Source organism: Megachile rotundata, chromosome 5, assembly GCF_050947335.1.
Source record: "Megachile rotundata isolate GNS110a chromosome 5, iyMegRotu1, whole genome shotgun sequence".
In the NCBI taxonomy this organism is placed as follows: domain Eukaryota; kingdom Metazoa; phylum Arthropoda; class Insecta; order Hymenoptera; family Megachilidae; genus Megachile; species Megachile rotundata.
Window position 1 is genome coordinate 6,129,308 of NC_134987.1, and position 23,214 is coordinate 6,152,521.

The following is a 23,214-nucleotide window of genomic DNA, read 5'->3' on the forward strand; positions in this document are numbered from 1 at the left end:
TTTATTTACTTAGAACTTTTTATACAAAATTTTGATGATTTTTGTGATCTAAAAAACATGATAAAGTTTGCAGTATTGATGTACTATAGGTTATTTCAAATAACACATATGTCACATATGTCTCACACATGTGAAATTTAATTAGAGACCTTCCTTTCTATCCTCTATTTTAGTGATGCTGTAATTATTTTGCATTTAAAGAAAATATTATGCAACTCTGATATGTGCTATTACAGACTGCTTAAAATAAGGACACGTATCGTAACTTTAGATTGAAATTTAATTACCTACTACTTTTTGTAAAAGGTCTCTATGATCATTAGCTTCTATCTAATTGTACTATAGCTTGTTTGAAATATCACATATGTCACATACTTAGGTTGAAATTTAATTAGAGCTATTTCTTGAAATTCTTTATTCAATAATATGTGATACTATAATTAGTTTGCATCTAAATATAAGAATGCAAATCTCATATGTGCTATTACAACTTGTTCAAAATATGATCACATGTTACAACTTGAAATTGAAATTTAATCACCTAGAATATTTTGTGAAAAATTTTTAATTTATGATGTACTGCAATTATCATTTATTAAAAAAATGTAACAATACGTTATTGTTATGTGCCACTATAGTTTATTTAAAGTAAGCACACATGTCACATATTTAGATTGAAATTTAGATACTGAAAGTTCTTTTTTAAAAGTCATTCATTTATGTCATATAGTACTTACTTTGTAACTAGAGAAATATGGAAACATAATTTCGATGTGTCATATTGCAACCTGTTTAAAATAACCACATATCGTGACTTTAGATTGAAATTTAATTACCTATATTTTTTTATAGAAAGTCGTTAGTCTACAGTATACTATAATTATTTTGCAAATATGAAGAATATAAAAACACAATTTTGATGTGTCATTTTGCAACCTGTTTGAAATACGTTCATATGTCACAACTTGGGATTGGAATTTAATTATCCAGAATTTGAAAATAAATCTCTAATCTTGTAACATAATATAATTATTTTGAAATTAAGAAAAATATAAAAATTACATTTTTATATGTTGTACTATAGGTATATTTATTAATTATTCAGTTTCTAAGTTAATTTTTAAATTTAAGTAGATGAGTTTTTTTAATATTTTAGTGAGAAATTCAGAAATTCAGAAATTCAGAAATTCAGAAATACAAAGACTTCAAATTTTCAAGTTAAAAAATTTCTAAACAATCAAATTTCTAAATCCAAAAATTCAGAAATTAATATATCAATTTCAAGCCCTCAAATTTCCAGATTTAGAAATCAGTAAAATTGAAAATTAAAGAGTTTCAAATTATACAAATTCAATACTTCCAAATTCAAAAATTCCAAAAGCATAAAAACAGAGTTTAAAAAATACCAACTTTAAATTGATAAAATTTAAAATTAAAATTTTCGAATGTCACTACCGATTAATTCTCTGTAGAAACATAAATCTTCTGAACGTTCTAAATTACAACCTTGTCGTGATCATTAAATATAGAAATCTGAAAATGTAGATCGTAGATATCAAGTAGAATTAAAAGTTACACATCTAAAACTTGAATAAGCGACATAAATCATAGTACCATAAATCTACTGTAACCATACAGGTATAAGCTGTTAAACGCCACAAAACGAGAACAATTTTCCCCGATACTGTCCGCTGTATAAACAAATAAAAGCTGAACGAGCCATCAGACTGTGATCTCGAATAATTACTACCCATCCGTTCGCAATCGTGCGATCAACCTTCTATTTTGACTAGAGAAGCTGCCAGAAGATCGATGATACTGCGGAAAGAAATCGTAAATCATGTGGCAAAGTTAGATCGACGATGTGCTATTTACCTCGTAATTTCGTCGCATTCTATTTTTAACGAGATGAATTAATTATAATTGATGATTAGGATACACATAACTCTTCGAGGTTATGTACGATTGCTTGTTAACGAAAATTTATCTATCGAGATTTTTTTTTCGTGTAATGAAATAAAATGATGTAATGATTAATGAAATTCCATTTGGAGAGATGCAGTTGTATAGTTTTTTAAAAATGGTGTATGAAGACGGTAGAGTGAAATACATACAAAATGAATATTTGAGATATGAGGTATTTTGTATATATTTTGTATATGAGTTGTTTTATTTTTTATTATAGATATGTAGCTGTGTTATATTGGAATAAAGATTCATACATTTCTAAATTCCTACATGCCTAGATATTTTTATGTATTTCTAGAATTTAGAGTCTAGATATTTATTCCATAATTCCAGAAGTTAGGTTAAGTTTTTATATTAGGGTAGTTATATACTATACACTTAGATCTGAATTAAATTTGATTTTTATATGGGTATATTTCAAGATATACCTCTCAATTTCTATAGTATTTATTACATCTCTAAATTCCAATGTCAGCACTTAAGAAAACCCCTAAATCTCAATATCACTAGATATCAAAGTTCCTGTATTCTGAAATTCCTACATCCCTAAGTTTTCATATCTCCCTATTTTTTGAAATCTTCATATTACGAAAATTTTATATTCCAAAATTCCTATATCTCGAAATCTCTATATCCCGAAAATCCCTAGATATCGAAATCTTCATATCCTGAATTCCCTAGATCTCCAAATCTCTATATCCCGAAATTTCTATATATTGAAACACAAATATCTCGAAATTCCTAGATCTTGAAATCTCTATATCCCGAAATCCCTAGATCTTGATATTTCTATTATATTTCGAAATTCCTACATAATGAAATGCCTATATCCCGAAATCCCTAGATCTCGAAATCTTTATATCCCAAAATCCATAAATCTCGAAATCTCTATATCCTAAAATCTCCAGATTTCGAAATCTCTTAATCCCGAAATCCCTAGATCTCGAAATTTCTATATCCTGAAATCCCTAGATCCCGAAATCTCTATATTCCGAAATTCCTAGATCTCGAAATCTCTATATCCCGAAATCCCTAGATCTCGAAATCTCTATATCCCGAAATCCCTAGATCTCGAAATCTCTATATCCCGAAGTTCCTACATAGTAAAATACCAATATCTCAAAATCCCGTAATCCCGAAATTTCTACATCCCAAAATTCCTAAATCCGTAACTGAACAATTGCCGATTTCATACAAATCTAATTCACTCTCTTGCTAATTCAATCAATTCACTCCCTTACACCTATATCTTTTAATCGACTAATATGCTAACCTTCCATTTTCTCGAAACAAAAGAAAATGGCCTTACACCACTTTTGAAATAAACGGTCTGAATAATTGGCGCACTCACCTCTCCGTTTTCCATAGGCGTCTGCCTGGAGTGAACGCTGGTGCACACAACCTCATCATCCCCGATATAAACGGGTTTCCCGGAAACTGGAGGCACGGAATATCGTGTCCAACATTCCTCATCGCTCGGTGCATAATACTGCCATGGTTCGAAATTTTCACCATCCAGAGATCTTTCCAAAATCCAAGCTGCGGGTCGGGGGGAATTCGCTGCCTTTACTATCACGTACTCTATTTGATACACCTGCACATAAATCGTTCATATCATTTAAAATTTGTTGTTCTCATGTTTATTTTATTTTTATAATTATAGCAACAAATTTTTATTTCGTTACTGTTTCGAAAAAATATTTTGGGCTAGTGATAAGTTGCTTCGTTTAGAGATAAGTGTATAATACTTTCAAAGTAAGTGTTGGAAATATTTGACAAGAATTTTCGTTGTCTATGCAAAGTTGGAAAAATGGCACTTGAAAGGACACGGAAGCAAGAGTATAGTTTGTATATTTCTTGAATATTAGTTATATTGTTTATATGTTGTAGTTAACCATAATTTTATAATGTAAGGACGTGTTGACATGCTGACCTGTTAAGGGTGTTACCACGTAAGGACATCATAAGACTAAACGACAACATAAGAATGTAAGGACATTATAAGGATGTTACAAAGATGTCATAATGTAGAGATATTAAAATGTGGGAATGTCATAAGAATATTATATTATTAAGATTTTATTCAATTCATTTCATTTTAAGATGTTATATTATTAAGGTTGTTACAAAGATTTTTAAAAAATATTATAATGTAAGAATGCAATAAGGATGTTATAAACATGTTACAATGTAAAGACATTAGAAAGAAGATATAATATAAGGCCTACGTATGAATGTAACCTAACTACTGTACGTAACCTAATTACTGTACTGATGCATTGTACTACATGTACTATTGTGCTATACCTACTGTAATGTACTTTATGACTGCCGTATAAATCTCATATGATTTAAGGCAATAATAAACAAACAATAATATAAGGATGTTATAAGGATGATATGATGTGAGGAAACATTAAAGTATAATGTGAGGTAACATTTGCATTTGGTGATACAAGTATTTGGATCATGATAGGGCCTCGTTTGGATCATGATAGGATCCAGTATTCGACAGATTTGGATATTAGAAAATTTGAAGATTTAAAAAAAATTTGAGAAACTTGCGGAATTGAAAGTTCTGAAAATTAAGGTCTGCAGACAACAAAATTAGAGAATTGTAAATTTAGGAAACTAGAAGGGCACCTAATAAATTCTAATAAATTTAGAACTTTGTACATAAGAAAATTTAAGAATTAAAATATTTTCAAGATCACGCTTGTATACTTATCCACCCTAATGCACATTACACCTAAACATATACTCAAGCCATCCATGAAACATAACCTATATTTGTACACTAAATAGACTCCCAACACATTTTATTTCTCTCATTCAGAATCCGTTGAATGAACTCAACCTTGACCAGACTGTAGTAAGTAATACATATCAATAAAACAGCAATAAAACCATAAAAGTATAATCCATAGTAATTAACATAAAATACAAGCTTTTAATGAATCATAAACATCTACTACAATTATGAACACCACCAAAGTCTAATACAGTTATAAATGATTTAAAACCGAAATTATTTGACAAGTTTAACGCAAAAGTTTCATAGATCCGCGGATAAACAACGATATAACGAACGCCTACGATATCGCCGAGCATTTCATTTCGCTGTTGTATAATAGCGAAAACCGAGATGGAGGACAGAGATCCATAGATATCCTGCAGTTCGCTCGGGTCCCCGCGGTGTCCAGCGAATTTTCTGCTGGATAATTAATTCCAAGCACGCAGAAATAGCATGAAATAATTCACATAGCTGGATCGCTTACCATCTATCCGGCTAAACCACGTTTCCCGCGGCGTTAACAAATAACCGTGTATGATCTTCGTTATTGCAACGAACGTGTCTCGTGCATTTGTCAAAAAGTGTCAAACATTGTTCATAAAATCTACTGTAACTGGATAATCGATTATTGTGTTGGGGAAGAAGTTTCACTTTTGAGATTGTGGTAGATTTCCATATTTACTGATACTCAAGTTTCAAGGTTTCCTTTCCAGATTGCTAGATTTTTATATTTTCAAATTTATGGATCTTGAAATTCTCTACTGTTTTGAATTCTTATATTTCATGAATATGTAAATGCACATATTTTTTTGGATTCCTAGATTCATAGGTTTTCTGATTTTTGTATTTCTAACTAACAATAAGTCATATTTCCATATCGCTAAATTCTAAATTTTAAAGACCCTAAATTCCAAGACTCCTAAATATTGATGTTCTGAAATTCTTACGTCCACTTTCGAGATCTACAAATTTTAGGTTGTGAAATTTTTAGATTAGAATATTTCCAGATCTCCAAATGCCTTAGTCTCCAAATCCCAAAGTCAAGAGATGCGAAGGTCCCAAATCCAAGAGCCACCAGATTCGAAGGTCTTCAGATCTCAGAGCCATCAGATTCGAAAGTTCCCAAATCCTCAAATCCTCATGTTCCAAGTTTCTCAAATTCCCAAGTTTCCTATGTACCCATATTCCTAAACCCCAAATCTCTAAATCGTCAAATTTCAACAACGGCAAATTCTTAAATATTCAAATCCATTGAGTCCCAAAATTTAAGTTCTTCAAGTACCTACATTCCCAAATTCTTGGACCCACAAATTCCTGAAGTAGCAAATCAAATTCTTAGATACCTACACCCATAAGTTCTCAAATTCATAAACTTCCAAAGTCCTAACGCCTATATTCTTAGATTCTCAAGTCCCAATAGTCCCTAAACATCCAAACCGTCAAATTCGAAATGTCTACATTCCTACACCATCAAATTCCCACATTTGGTCTCAAATTCCAAATCACGTCTCCAAACACCTAAACCAAGTCCCTAGCTCCTCATATATTAACATTCCCAAATTCTAAAGTCTTCAAATTCTATACCCTTAAACCAACACACCCCCGATGTTCAAATTCCTAAAAATCTCTAAAAATCAAATACGTCCATAAGAATCTCTCTGAATGTCTAATCTCTGAATGTCTGACACGAACTACATATTCGTACAGTTTTAATTCACTCAGATTTATTAAGTATAAGGTTTCGTACAAGGAACCTTTCATAATTTGTCCAAAGCAACAGTAACTCACGAGAGGACTACCGTGTCAGTGGTAGACACACGCTGGCCTGTTTCGTCGGGTTAACAAGACAGGAGTCCCTCATTCTCTGGTCGGGTCCGTCTTTGTCGTTGTTGTCGTTGTCTGTTGTCCCGGTTGTGTCGTCGTTACGCCGGCATTGTGAAGCCAGACCGACGCCCACTTTCGGACCATAAAGACAGATCGCATGTCCGCGATACCGGCGGGGTCCGTTTCCTTCTAAGGACTTCGTCCGGAACGCTCGATTCGAGTCCCGAGGAAGCGGACTTCAATTATCCTTTTACTCCCGATAGCCGCGAGGATCGCGTATGTTATGTAGATGCAAACCCCGATCCTTCTAACTAGTCGAATCATGGAAATCCGCTCGTTAATATTAACACATTGTTGGTCGGGGATTTTATGGACTCGCCGGCTTTTGCGACTGAATAGGCTCATGATAAGAAGAGGTAAGGAAATGAAGTTATTTGAATTGTTGAACGTTTGATGAATAAATGCAGAGTATATCGGAAAAATAACGGAATTTTAAATAAAAAGAAAAGAGTTATTTTGCTAAAATTACTTTTTTTTATTCGAAATACATTCCTTTTGCATGAATACACCGCTGGGCACGCTCACACAATGTTAATATAGATTTTTTTAATGTCGTTGCGGAATCGCTTCAAACAGTCTTGTCACAGCTGCTTGGACTTGTGCAACAGTGTCATAAAACGTTCCTTTTATAGCTAATTTCAGTTTTGGAAAAAGGAAGTAATCACATACAGATAAGTCAGGCGAATTTGGAGGAGTTGGAGCACACAGACTTGTTTTTTCGTCAAAAAATCACGAACAGCGACAGTTCTGTGACATGGTGCGTTATCATGCAACAGAAACCAACTTCCTGGCGCTCTATATTCGGGCCTCACACGAACGATCCTCTTCCACAAATGTTCCATAACACCCAGATAATATTCGCCATTAACATTTTGTCCCTGTGGAACAAATTCCCGAAGTATAATTCCTTTAGAATCGTAAAAGCAAATTAACATTGTCTTCTCTTGGGACTTCTGGAATCGCAATTTTTTTATTTTGGAGAGCCTGGAGATTTCCACGTAGCACTTTGGCGCTTTGATTGAGGTTCATACTTGATGTACCAAATCTCATCACTAGTTAGAATTGATTTCAGGAATATACAGTTTCGACTGGCTGTTTTGATAAGATCCTCGCAATATTCAACGCGAGCAATTTGTTGCGCTTGCCCGTGATATGTGACATGGTGACGAAAGTTTCTATCGCATTAAACGCTATAAGTTTACAATTCGTTGCTCGATTCCTATAATGATTGTTGTGTTTTGTAGGGGAGGTATACTGCTTTCATATAACATATTGTTTTAATAGATGGTGCTAGTAGTTTTCATTAAATTTGGAAAGTTCAGTTACTTTTCCGACATACTGTGTACAACGAATTTTGTAAACGTATATTATTTTACATGGATTATTAATGTTAACAGAATTAACACTAGAACAGGTCAAATAACAGTTTGCAAGTGTTTTATCATAAATTACAAAATTTTTTAAAGTGTCCACAAATTGGAGCACAAGGTTCTAATAACCTTCTAAATTAATATCATTTTCAATTCATTTTCCCTCAAAATCAGTCTACTTATTAGATTACTTATTAGAATTATTACTACTTATGATTATTATGCAAAGTTTCGTAAATATCGAAGTTTTCTTCTGGGTTGACAAATATTTCAAAAGAACTTAAAACAGAACCATCGAGGGTTAAACCAGGTTCGCTTCAGAGTTCTAACTGCTAGTTTTAGTTCTTTGAGGGTTAACATCCAAGCTTCGTGTCGTGGCATCAAATCAATTCACAAAGCAGTAGGAACGTATTGCCGATATTTACAGACACGGTGGCAACTTGAAAGCTCAACGACGACCTTACAAGAAGAAGCAGAACAGAGAGGAAAAGTACAACCGCAGCGTGCAAACGTTCCAAAGGCTAAATATTTACACTGGCTGCACGTGTTCGTCTGCTTCGACTTGCTATCAACATCGCGTGCTTCGTCATGGGGTAGGTCGTGTACCAAGCCAAGAACGTATTCGGAGTTCAAGGTTGACGCTTTCAACATGGTAACGAGGCTATTGCTTTTTCTCTGTTACTTGATGCACTTAGGCAAGACAGAAGAAACAAACATGCTTGTTCCTTCAATAGACACATGGAGCTGATCAAGTTCTATTGAGTGATTCAACGTCTACTCGAGAAAATAAGTCGATATATTTCTTTCGCTGAGGAATTTGATATAAGAATGCTGGTTCTGTTGTATGTTATGATCAAAAGATACGTAAATATTTAACTAAAAATGTATGCAGCAATTTTCATCATTTACTTTTTACTTTTGTATATTCATGAATTAGTCAAGCAATTAAAATTGTCAAATATAACGTTTCTTCTGCTACTTGATGCATTTTGGGAAGAGAGAACTAAATCGTTGCTTCAATACATACACGAACCTGATCAAACTGTACAGGGTGATTTAATGTTTTCAAGACAATCTATTAACATTTTGTAACAGTTACTTTATCTAATAATTTCAAACCCATCTAATTTTATCCATATTGCTTATAAAATTGTTCTTACGGTTTATCGCAAATCAACAAGTTTAATTATTTACCAACTGTAAGTTAATGTCATCGCTTCAGAAACTGACAAAACTTACTAAATAAAAAATTTCAGTGGTAAAAAATAATATTCATTATTTGTTCAGTTGATATTCAATTAACAATTGTAAAACCAGCTATAACATTAATAACTGTAAGGCCTTCAATTGGATTTGAGAAGTTAATTTAAGAAATTTCATAAATTTCTATTGAATTTGTAGTTAGGAGAGATTTGACCCGCCATATGGAAGAATATAAAAGAAAATTTGTCGATTATTTATGGTCGAGGGCTTCATGAAGTCATCATGCAATCACGTTCATTTTCAACGAGTCACCTCTGTTAAAGGGCAACTGCGTTTACCTTCTATACCATAGAATCTATGGGGTAGCATCAGTGTAAATACTAGGCTCGATTGGATGACCCTGCAAGAAAGCACGTCAAGAGCTGTACTTGACGCACCCCATCACGACCTTTTCATAGTGCAATACACTCGCCAATCATGGCGTTATGAGTTGATAGTTGTTCACGACGTACTTACATCTCGTCTTACAACGCAGAAGTTATAAAAGGGCTTAATACGCAAATACTGTAAATAAATGAAGCGTAGTAAAAATATAATAAAATGAGGTAAATTATCTCGTTATTATGCGTATAAGAATGCGATTAATTAATAATAATTATTTTTACATAATATTAATCATGCAATGGTCGCTCTGCTACATTTTTAAGTAAATCAGTTCTCAGATGTAATGATGAATATTTACTAAAAAATTATTAATAGAAGTTATTCTGGTGTCCACTTTGGGTTCACGATATTTTATCAAATAACAAGTAATAAATAGTAAATCATACGAATAATGAATAATAAATCACAGAAATAATAATAGGAATAATAAATAATAAATTAAATAAGTAATAATACTAGTAATGAATAAAAAATCATACAAGTAATGAATAATTAATCATAGAAATAATAATACAAAAAATTAATAATAAATTATAAAAATTTCAATTGTAAAAAATAATACTCATACTAATACGAATAGTAAATAATGAATCATGCGAATAATAATATGAATAATAAATAACAAATACGAATAAAGTCGATTAATTTTCATTATCCACAAACATACTGTTAAAAAAATATTGAATGCTATAAGACTTTTGATCGTTAGTGTACGGCTGGAAGTGTGCAACGAAAAAGGAAAAGAAACACGGTGAACGCACGATCGCTTCGAAGAAAATCAAAAGTGATCGGTAGCGCAAAAGTCACGCTCGATCTCCGTTGTAGCATCCGAGAAACATGATTTTTTTTGCGCCGGTCAAGCCAAGCAAAGATAGCGGAATCCTCTTGGCCGAACCAGCAACCGTATCCTGAAGAAGGCTCCCACGATCGAGTCGACAACTAGTTGCCTTCTTCCGAGCTCGAACGCATCCATAGCCTTGTAAGGATGCGGCTGGTATTAGCATCGAATGACAGAAATGGCTTTATAGTGGAAGCTCGAGAGATGAAGAAAGTCAATAATGACCGGATTCACCTCGGATCCTGATTCGACGATGAGCTTAGTATTGCTACAGACGCGTGTAGATCGAGGTCGATTGTCGCTGTAACGTCGCTATTGTTGACGTAAAACGATATTCACATACGTGATGACGTAAATGGATGTGCTGGAACCTTTGACCTGTGGTTTCTTTCTCGGCTAGTGGATGTACAGATCGGATACACGAATTCGAATGTGTATTTCACATTTACAGCAACTACTGTATAGGTGGAACAAGAATGAGATGCAGAGATTTTTAAGTCGTTCCAAATGATTAACATGTAAAAAACTATCGAAAACGATATCAAACAAGATTATTGTTGATGTCACGACGACTAACGTCAATGACGACCAAGTATTGTCCTCAACGATGAGTTATAGAGCTTTTAACGCGGTTCCAGTCGATTCTATGTGTGAAAAATTAACGAAAACGATACCAAACGATTTTTTATCGATTCGATCGACGTTGATGACGACAGGTTCCTGTCGTCAGATCGCTGGCAAAATCTATACAACAAACTTAGGGTGTCTCACGAGTCTACCTTCAAAATTTCAAGTCAGAAGCCCCAAAATGGCGACCTGAAGCGTACAGATAAACAAGCAGATGAACGAACAAATGCAGATCGAATCGTCACAGAAGCCTCACTACGTTCAGTAACCAGGGTAACTCACCAAACGTTACATTCTTTCATTTATGAAATTCTGCCACCTTGTAAAGAATATCCAATTGAACATATGTATATTCCATTTTGGAGGTAACACTTGGACAGTTCTCCTGGTTAGCAATTTTATACTTCTGATACAGTAAATTGTTCTTTTTACCATTGTACCCTCAAATTTACAACTCAAAAGACTGAAAATTGCAGCATGTAGCATAGTACAGATAAATGAACAAATACAGATCGAGACTTCGATGGAGTCTCATTACGTTCGGCAATTAAAGAAGAGAACGCAATGAAAAGGTAGCTTTAGGTTGGTTCAGTTCAAAGTAGAATGTCCGAATATGGTAGGCTTATATAAAGTGGTGATATAGGGGAAAGATAGGCCTACATAAAGAAGGTGATGATGTATGGAAAAGATAGGGTTACATAAAGAAAGTGGTAATGGAGGGAAAAGGACGGAAAAGAAAAAGGAGGGAAAATTTTTGGACTTAGAAAGTTATAAATTTGGAAATTTAGAAGTTTGGGTATTTGGATAGTTTCAGACCTAGAAATTTAGAAATTTTAAACTTTACAGATTTGTAGACTTGGAAATTTGAGATTTGAAATTTAAGAATTTTTAGATATAAATATTTAGAGATTAGGAAATGTTTTATTTTGAAGTGTAGAAATTTGGAAGTTTTTAAGCTTGAGAATTTTGGGATTTGTGTAATTAAAGAAATAGAATTTTGAGAATTTGAAAATTTGAAGATTGGAATATTTGAAAATTTGAGGTCTTGAAAAATTGAGAAATTTAACGCCTTGACAATTTAGAAATTCACAATTTAAAAATTTAAAACATTAAAAATTTGAAGGTTTGAAAATTTAGAGATGAGAAAAATGGAATTTTGAAAATTTGAGAATTGCAGGGTTTGAATAAATATAAGTTTGAATATTTTAAGATTTGAAAGTTTAAGAAGGTGAGAATTAGATAATTTGGTAATTTGAAATCATGAAACAAAGTCACTTCTCTTAGGTCTCCAAAATTCTAAAACCATATCAAATATTTAATCATCATAAACTATAATACATAAAAACAATAACAGTACCAGTATCAAAGTACAAAATAACAATAATATAAAAATGTATCTAAAAATCGCAATTTTCAAGGGTCAAAGATCAAGCATACCAGCTTCGTATAGTCTTTACGTTTCTCACGAACCAAAGGTGTAGGACCTCCCTTTATGGATACAGCTCGAGACCCCGTTTGAGCGTGGCTATGGGACACCACTAATAAATTGTCATTGTGCACTATCTTGCGAACACCATAAATGGGGTGTATCGAGCTGCGGGAGCAAGAAAGTTTACTGGACTGGCGGTTCCTGGAGCCGGTAAGGCTTCAAGTGCTCCTCTTTGCGTCGTCGAGACTCGTTCTTCAGGGTCGAAGAGTTTCACCGAAGAAAGGGGCGACACTTGTCGTTATTAGAATTCTTGGACGCGGTTCTTTTCCAGGAAAAAACCTAAGTATACTTTAACCATCTCTGTTAATGGTATCGTCACATTATTTTGTGCGATATCCAATACTGATGTGTGCAAGTCGACGAAACTAGAGTATAGTGCAACTTTAAGTATAAGTAACACTTTTTATGTTGGACCCATTTGTCAATCACGAAAGGTATAGAAGTTGTGAGAGGTATAGAAATTATGTTGTCAGAAAGTATGTTTAGTGATCTATATTTCGAATGCTGACATAGTTACTGTCATTGTTACTATCCTGATCCATCAGGACGAAAGTAACATTAATCATTTTGCAGCGAATTAAGTAAAAATACTTCTTCTGCAAGGAGTTAAGTAAAAACAATTCTTCTAACGCAGAATAGGATTTTTATTACAAAGAACAATAAAAAATGGCGATGTGTTTATATATTTTTTATCTTACCCTTTTGGGTAAAAGACCTAAAACATGGAATTTGATATTATCAGAGAATTTGTACAATTTTTAACATTTTCTAAAATCTGTTGTACTTTTAATCAAAAGACAGATACATTCTCTGCATTTTTTACTACTGTAGTTGCTTTTACAGTACTTTTACCCAACCTAACAGTCGTTTTGTTGAAATAAAATTTTCCTGCATTATTCTATTGAAAATATATCCTTTTTCCACATAGTGCTAGTTGATAACACTTAGAGATATACAAATAATTTATGTTTTTATATCACCTCTAATTTATGTATTTGTTGTATAAAGTGATAAAGTCATAATTAAAATGATTCACATTCTGTTCAATGACACAACAATCAACTCAAAATTTTTATTTCTGAAAGACTCAAATTTCTAAAGCTTTAATTTTTACAACTTTGTGATGGTTGCTTTAATAATTATCACACAAACATAAAATATTAAATTTGTTGTCCTTTTCGTCTGTTCTATGTGTATGTTCACACACGTTGAATTATTTCGTGAATTTCCGCAAAGTTTATTTAAGTTAATTCTTTCAAATTATTGTCAGTCCCTGATGATGTTTGACTGCGTAGACGTGCGGCCATTAAAGTGTTAATAAATACTCTTGAATTCAATGTGAAATAATTAATGAACTAATGTTTCTTAAATCCTCACCTTAGACCACTTTCATAATCAGACAATAGAATATTTGCCTAACCTAACCAATGAAGAAAAAGAACGCTGATGAATCGTCAAAATAAATTTTTGTCTCCGTCGCATTTTCTATACCGCGTGTTTGTATAAATATTTGCAGTTCGCTAATTACGTGGCAGAATCATAAATGCAAGTCACACTTTGAAACATTTCTCGCGAATCTCGAGGCTGAAAATTACATCTGCATTATCTGTTTCACGTCTTTTTGCTCGTTCCGGTTCACGCTTCGTGCGAGCGCTGCCTCTCGCTCGGTCAGAAAATAGCGGTTGCTTGTATATTCAGAATATCTGCCCTACACCGAGAATAGAGTGTGCAATTTACTTTGGCGTTATATCATCCGGGGTGCGGAAACAAAAGTACATATAGAACCATAGAATGAAGGTAGTCAGAATGATATGGTGGTCTTCCTTTCTGGTGACGAGATTGAGAGTCGTAGGCCAGTTTAGTAGCGGAATATTTGGGAAAATATATTTTAGTTATGAATCAATTGACTACTTCAGTTATCTCTGTTAAGGTTAATGTGGAAGACGGTGGGACAAGGTGTTGCGATTAACGAGAATTTTATTAGAATGAAAAAAAAAGAAGGAAAGAAGGTAGCTTCCTTTTCAGTAGCTTGAGAAGTTGGTTGCTACAGGAATGTAACTACATATAAATAAATAAACGGATAGAAGCTTGTCGTATATACAAAACAGACAATCTCTACCGTAGAAATAAAGGCAGCAATGCTATTCTAACGAGACAACATGAAACACGGGCACATAATCTATTATGTAAGGTGAAGTGGGGTAAGTGCAGACTGGTTTTTGTAAAGTAGGTATTTAAACCTAAGTATTTTCAGTCTGCTATGTAAATACTTAACGCTGCCGATATCGAACGCTTTGCACATTTATTACTATTTAATTAACATTAACTAGGACCTTAATTTTCCTTGTACATTTTGATTTTAATAGGAAATTGTTTAAAATGTCAACTACTCTGCACTTTCCCCGAAAATGGTGTAAGATCGTAACTTGAAGTTAAATACTTTGAAACTTTATTTCATGTGCAATGAGGCAAGAGCAGAATTATTAACAAATCTGCCATAAAATGCTTTTTACTACATTATGCAAGTACTCTATACTGCAAACAAGTACTCTTAGCTGAAATGTAAAAGGGGATATAGTGAAACAAAACAAGGAAATATACTAAATAGAGAAATTTCGCTCATATTGTAATAAAAATAGCTTGTATACGCACTTGCCCCGTTTACGAACTTACCCCACTTCAGCTTATACAATTTATTACTGTATTATAACTTATGTATTTAGTATAATAATAAATGTAATATAACTTATATATTTTGCAAATGAAAAAGTTATTCAGAATCATGTCCTGTACTACTCATTTCTGGGAGTAACACTAGTTGTGAGACACTCTGTAGAATCTATGTCTAACACTAGATTTACGGAACCTGTTAAAATGACGGGTCATAGATCTCTTATTTTAAATGACAGAACTTAGAAAGAAATTTTTGTAAAAGTGTATGTCAAGCTAAAGAATCAATATCTTAGTTACTATACACATCATCTCCAATTTATTTATTTTTCTGCTTTAGTTCAAATTTAAATGTAAGTGACCATCAAACGTCTGCAAGCTTAGTGTTAATAACAAAAACGCAATGTTAGTCTCGCTTCTTGATCACTTGCAGAGTAATCTCTGTCTAATAAACATTAATAATAAACATTGTACACTGAGCAGTAACGACCTTCTAAGGAAGTTAAAATGTTAAGCACGTTTTGGATTCAGCGATCTTTGTTATGCAGATTATAATTAGAATTGAACCCAAAATTCAATTACTATGAAAATACGAGTCCGATTTATCACATTCCAAATGTGTCACTTATGACACACTTTATTGTAGTGCAAGATGTTAAAAATTCGACTAAAATTCATCATGTTCGAACAGCGAATCACTTGTCAGAGTCACCAAAGAACGTCAAGGGATTACCGCTATTATGATTACAATTATTACGATTGCTATCAGTATTATTATTGTTACCAGTACCGTGATCGTTACTTGCATTATTACAACTTTCGTCATCATTGTTAATCATAAAATGCAGCGTTAAACAAGAAACAGTTGCGCCCGTCACTTCCGTTTCCCGGTGACTAGCTTTAACAAGGAGGATTAGAATCTCAGGTACCTCTTCGGCACAGTCGGCTCGTAACAACCCGATACAAATAGTAGCGGCGGGTAAACGGTTGTATAGTAGATATACGACGCTTATTGTTAGCGACAGACACGCGTGAAACGGCAAAACGTTCACGCGGAACCGAGCGTGGTTACCACATGTGTAAACCTGCAATTCTGCACTGTCCACGCGGCTTACGAGCGGAGGTGTCGCTTCTCGAGATCCTGTCGTGGATAACAACGAGACGTGAGATCTGTTTACGATACAGGGCTCCCTAGCTTCTTCTTTGCCGCCCCTCGCTGTTTCTTCCCTTCTTTATTGTACCGGCTCCAAGAATCGAGCCTCGAGAACACACGTTTATCGCGTGTACCGGTACATCCTTGGAAACTGTTAGAAACAGTGATCGAAATGGACACTTATTTCTTTTTAACACTTTGAACATCCGTATATGGGCGACGTTCAAACTTCCATATACATCTATCAAGTGCATTGTTAACAATTTGTTCGGTTACCTAATTGCAAATTGTATTAGCTACTTGGAACTGTGGATAGTATAATAAAATTTTGTGAAAATTGTCTACTGAGTGTGGCAGTCAACGTATCAAAGTTCAAGAGTGGCAGATGTTTATTTAACTCCTTAGCCTAGAACATCCTTTCACACTCGAGACGCACATTACAATACGTACTTGGTAAATCAGACTCATGTTATCATTGCAATTGAATTTTGGGTTCACTTTTATTTATAATCTTCACAATCCAGGATCATTAAATAGAAAACTTGCCTATCTTTTTAACTTTCTTTATATATTTTCACATTGCAGCAATAATTAATCATTTATGCATGAAGCAACTGTCTAGAAAATTGTAGGTTAAGGGGTTATCACTTCATAATTTGAACAGTCAACATGATTGAAGTTTAGAAAAATTATTTGGTAATTATGGTATTTAAATGTATTCTTTGATAGTTTGTTGATCTTGACAAAAGTTGGTTCAACAGACAGTTAGTTATTCAAACTACTTTATATTTTGAATAGTAAACATAATTAATGTTTAGGAAAATTATTTAGTAATTTTGTATATCATTCGATAGTTTGCTAATCATAAACATGTAAACATGATTGATCTTTAAAGAAATTATTTACAAAAATTATTATCGTAATTACGTATATTATTCAAATTTGTTGATTTTGACAAAAGTGTGTTCAACAATACAGCCAGTTATTTTTTAGAATTTACAAAATAAATATAAATGTGTAAATAAATGCAATAAACTTTTGTATACTTATGTTCTTGAAAAAGAAGATATGTAAAACATATAAGATATGCGAAATAAAATATATATTTTTGTAATGTTTTATCGATAAAATAACTTTCTGATTTCACTTCATTTCTGCACTTAAACATAAACAGTAGCGTAAATATGTGAAATTTAATAATTAGCAACAATAATTATGACAAGATTAATTTTATTACTTCTCCGCAACGCAGATAACTGAATATTTTATATTGATTGGTTTGTCTCTTATAATAATATTGTGAAACTTAAACATACTTATCATTCAACCAGTTTCAACGATATATGTAATTTGGAACGATTATAAGCACTTTCTTGTATGATTATTTCTTGCGTGACCATCTTTAAGAATTTCTTCAAATATTCATTACGAAAATATAAGGTATACTCATATGCTGTAGAACAATATATATAATTAACTTTAATATTATCAGATATAAAAAGAAATATTACTCTTATCGAGTTACTAAAATTGGTCATGAGTCGCCGGTTAATTTCTTTACAAGGTTATTATAAGATTAAAATAAATAACCAAATTATAGCTTACTAGGGTGGTATTATGAAGTGGGTCATGTAATTGTAAATTACATGTGCGTGAAACGGGTTGGGTAATAAGAAAACTCACACTCGACAATCTTATTACGTATTATCCATTTTCGTGTACAGGCTGTTTAATGCAATCGTAAGCTATAATATCTTTACCGTTCAAAAATCTGTGTCAAAAAATTTACATACTTTTTCCAGTCTTTATTAAAAAGCGCCGATAGACTTTTATGAAAATGTACGTATGTAAAGTACCCACATATATACACACATGTATACAGTACAGATGTCAACCTACAAGTTGGCGCTAGAAGGTCATCTAAATTAAATGAAGCTATGTCTACTCTCACTGTGAACATTTCGGCAAATCATTATATTCATTTTAAAATAATAATTTTTAATAATTAATTTCATGAAATAGTTATTTGGATTTGATAACAAATGTTTACATAGAATTGACAGACTTCAATCACCGAACAACCAATGTCATTTGTTTCTAAATCAACAAAATGTGTGCAAGAATGTTTCAGTCAAAAACAGTAAAATTTTTTGTCCAACGACTTTCAAATATTAAAAAAGTCATATCTGTTTAATAAACAAGAATGAAAATGAAGAAAACTCGTAAATTATATTTAAATTGTTGCTATGCCAAAAGTTCGAAGGGTTGCTCTCCCAAGTTGTTGTTTCATAACCTGCTGAACGTTGCACTACAAAAAAATGAAATAATAATATATCAAAGAAGAGGAGAAACAACAGCAGCGATGTAGCTAACCACAAGATCTCGTAACTTTATCTTCAACCAGAAATCCTGGTTGCCGTCGAAACTGACGTCTAGCCGACATGAGCCTCATAATCGGATTATATCGTCTCGCGTTACCTTAAATCCATCTGCAATTAATACGTCCACCTTCTATTTGGTAACGCGATATCACCCTAAGTCCGGTTGTTTTACGCGTATTCCTATATACAATAATACGTTCGGTTGATCGAAAAGTGGTAGTCCGTGATATGACACCCCATCAAAATAAACACTGTGTACTGTAATATGTACACCTTACATAAAGGGTAAAGACGACTATCTTTTATTTTGAAAGATATCGTCAATAAAATGAAATTTTCCTAACCCCCTTTGTGATTCAACTAATATTTCCATAAGAAATTTTAATATTAATAATAATGATAAACAGCTTCAGTAAAGTATTCGAGACAATCACTTCTTACAACGAAACTTTCAAAATCGCAAGATGAAACTGCAACACTTGCTTTAGCAGACATTTGAAGCACTTTGAAACTTATGGAGTTTATGACCCGTGACTGACGCGTTACGAGGTCGTTTGTGTGTCATCTCTACCTACGATTCCGGTATAAAATTAACATCAAGATCCCTAAAAATCCAGGGAATCCGAAATTTTATATACTCACAGAGTGATGCAATGAGTCTGTACGAGGGAAAGTCATACGAGTAAAATGGACGAGGCGGACACCGTGCGGTCTGCCGTTGAGATTCCAAGTCCTGGTCCTTTGCCAACGTGATCTTGGCTTGGTTCCTCATTTCCGCGACAGCAAACGATTGCCAAAAGTAATTCGCGTGAAGCGTGGCTGTCGTGGAAATGCGTCCGGACTTGGACGTTAACTAGAAACGCTGACGATGTGTAGTGGTGAAATTAGTCTGGAAGCGAGGACACGAGGAAGTGCACGCGCCACGATCCGATATAAACTTCCGTCGAAGAGGAGACCAAATGGTGGCTTCTACTTAGGGTCATTAATCTTTGACAGTGGCCAACTTGCGTATAATATCGGTACCTTTGAACGGGCACGTACGGAAATACTGGACACACTATTACACTGTAATTTTCTGCAGATTCTCAGATGTTAGAATTATCTGTTTAGGATGAAGGTTAGTTATGATGGAGAGTGGATAAAGAAAAATCGAAAAATTAGAAAAATGTACTTTATTATAGATCAGACAAAGTATAAATGATACACACATGTGTATACACACATATTTTGATGAAACTCAATAATTTCAAGAAAATCACAAAAGTAACAAATTGTCTAACACATAATAAGACAGTGATTTATGTAACGATCATTTGACTAGTTCGGTAGTTTTAGTAAACCTTGATCCACTATCGAAAAACATCATTTCTATTAATTCTGTTAACAGTAATAATCGATATTAATTAATACACATTCAACAAATGATATGTTATACATTAAAACTAATATTGAACTTCCTGATCACCAGCATCGTCAATAGCAAAATGCTTCCATATTTATTGCTCCTCATCTAATTGCATTAACCAATAGTTCCATATAATAAATCATCAGAATACCAACACTCAAAACTGTCGAAAGGATATCTAGATACAGAAATGTTTGAAAAATGTCAAGAAAGAACGTATCGAGCGGTCATCACCACCCTTCCTGCATTTAACGTGATCTCTTCCTGTTACGCGGTGCATGTACGTACACACACGGTCGGTCGACTTCACGGCAATTAAGCCCATACCGTAGTGCACAGCTTCTGGTTATTTTTAAACGGGTCTCATACGACCTGCAAGGGAGGACGTAGAGTGCACGTGCACACGACAGAGGGAGGTAAACGTTTCGTTGCATTAAATAATTGCGTTCACGACATCACGAGCCGATTATTTCACCTGAACTTCCTTCGGTCGCTTTCGTCAATCGAAGGTGATCGAGTCGAGCTATGTGTTTCGTGATCTGTGGGGATTGTGTAATGTTTCTTGGGAAACTACTTAGCCCCTGGATGAGCTAGGGGATTTTATCTGAAATTCTATGCTACAGGTTTTAGGTACTGTTGGTAGTACATGGAGTATGGCTGCTTTTTAATCTTAAGCAATAGTATATAAAGGGGTGATGTAGATAAGCTTTAGATGACGTATGCTTTGGCAATTTATTAATTTATTAAATTTGGAGGTTTTCAAGCTTTTAAACTTTCCATTGTCTGAGTTCTCAAATTTGAATATTTTTAATTCTTCAATTTGCAAGATCCCTAAACTCCTACATCCCTAAATTTCAAGATAGTTATATCTCTGGGTCCCTGAATTCTAAAGTCCTCAGATATCTATGTCCCCAAATTGTAATCTCTAAATTCCAACGTCTCAGATACCTATGTCCCTAAATTTCTATATGTTCAAATTCCCTAAATCCACAAATTTCAAAGTGTCTAGATACCTATACCCTCAAATTCGTGCATCTTCAAATTTCCTAAATCCACAAATTCCAAAATGTCCATCGGGCTAATGACCACAGTAGTCGACGCCCGCATCAAGAATCAATCAATCCAAAGTGTCCAGATATCTATACCCTCAAATTCATACATCTTCAAATTCTCAAATCCATAAATCATACATCTATGACCTGAAATTCCTACATCTGTAAATTTCTATATCTTCACATCCCCAAATTCCCAAATCCAAAAGTCCCAGATATCTACGTCCCCAAATTCCTAAGTCAAACCCTAACATTGCAAACCAACGTATCAAACAATATTCACAATTGTATTTATTTTATACAACTTTCCATCTAAATTCGTGTCAATTTACATTTACATAATAACCTGTTTCTACTGCATTCTAAATAATTACAGTTATAAAAATTGAATTATCACAAACTGTCACAAACTTGAATTACAATCCTCTCCCAAGCGATAAACAAATCGATAAATATAATTAATAGTTTCTTCAGAGGATCGTTACCCATTGCATCGACAACAAATTCCCAAGCAATAAATTAATTTCACGGTTACATAATAATAAGCATTGGATCATCGAGCAGCGAAAGGTCGAACGTTTTCACCGGGTGTTCATCAAGGCGGAATAGAGTCACGAATTTCTTCTTGTCCATTGCAAGGGATCACATTTTCACGCGACCTGTTCGGTGCATAAACAATCCTAATATCCATAATAAATCAACGTAGCCTCGAATTATATTTAGACGAAGCGGTGTTCGTGGCAATATATTCAAGGAATTCCCTTTATTGCCGGCCACTACGTCTCCGGGAACCAGGAGGTTCCATTGATTTATAGTCAGCCGGTTCTCGCCCTCGATTTTCTCACATTTTCAGTCGCCACGACCGGTCACGATCTTGCACCGTACCCTGACTACAACCTTCCTCGTTTCCTTTTGCTCTGCTCTTCTATCGTTCGGAAAAAATTCCTTTCAAAATGCTAAAAAATTTCTGGGCCGAATGGGTGGCGCGCTACTTCTTCGGGTTATTACGAAAAAGAACGTTCATCGAACGGGGATTTATAGCGGCTTCGAACACGCTAATTGGATGGCTCTTGTGGTGGTCGGCGAACTATACCGCTTTGAACTTTTACAGCTGCGGTCGAGGAAACGTCAAATTTTTGAGAACTACCCTTTCTTGACAAAAGGCCGTTTGTTCGTTTCTGCGAATGTGATGACAAAATTATGCTCTGGAGATTTCTTTTGGAAATATGCGACAGGCTTTAATTCAACGATGTTATTGATTGTATATTTTAGGATGTAAGCATAAACTTAAATATTTAAAAATTTTCTAGTTTTAAAATGCTTAACTACAATTTTAAATATCTAATCGCCCAAGTTTCTTAAACTCAGGAACTAAATCATCTAAGTCCTCAAATGTTAGGACTGTAAATATTTGTAGACCTTCATATTTGTAGATTCTAATATTTGTAGATTTTCGGGTCCCAAAGATGTTCATATACCTGCCTCTTTCAGTGGACATATACCATACTTCACAAATTAAATTCAGCAGCTTATATTTTGATAAAAAATTTTGTAATTTCGGTACTGTATTTCGAGAACCTCTATATAAAAAAATTTAATATGTTGCGTTGATTGGAACCGCTAAAAATTTTATTAGGCATGCATATGCATTTGCATTATGTATAATAATATATTCCTACTTTGAGCAAATTATGCATTTCTATTTTTATGAAATTTTTAGAATATTTTACTGTATTAGATGTACACAGCATGCCGGAAAAGTAACTGAACTTTCCAAATTTAATGAAAACTACTAGCACCATCTATTAAAACAATATGTTATCTGAAAACAGTATACCTCCCTTACAGAACACAACAATCATTATTAGAATTGAGCAACGAATTGTAAACTTGTAGCGTTTAATGCGATAGAACCTTTCGCCACCATGTGACAAAA

The 23,214-nt window shown here is 33.7% G+C and overlaps 1 protein-coding gene across 2 annotated transcripts in view; it reads right to left on the reverse strand.

Moving 5' to 3' along the window:
• Positions 1-23,214, reverse strand: part of wb (wing blister) — a 303,585-nt gene that overhangs the window by 205,354 nt on the left and 75,017 nt on the right. For both annotated transcript variants that reach the window (XM_012291696.2, XM_012291694.2), the window contains exon 3: positions 3,320-3,562. In XM_012291696.2, coding sequence (XP_012147086.2) covers positions 3,320-3,562 — 243 coding nt within the window. The remainder of the gene's footprint in view (positions 1-3,319; positions 3,563-23,214) is intronic.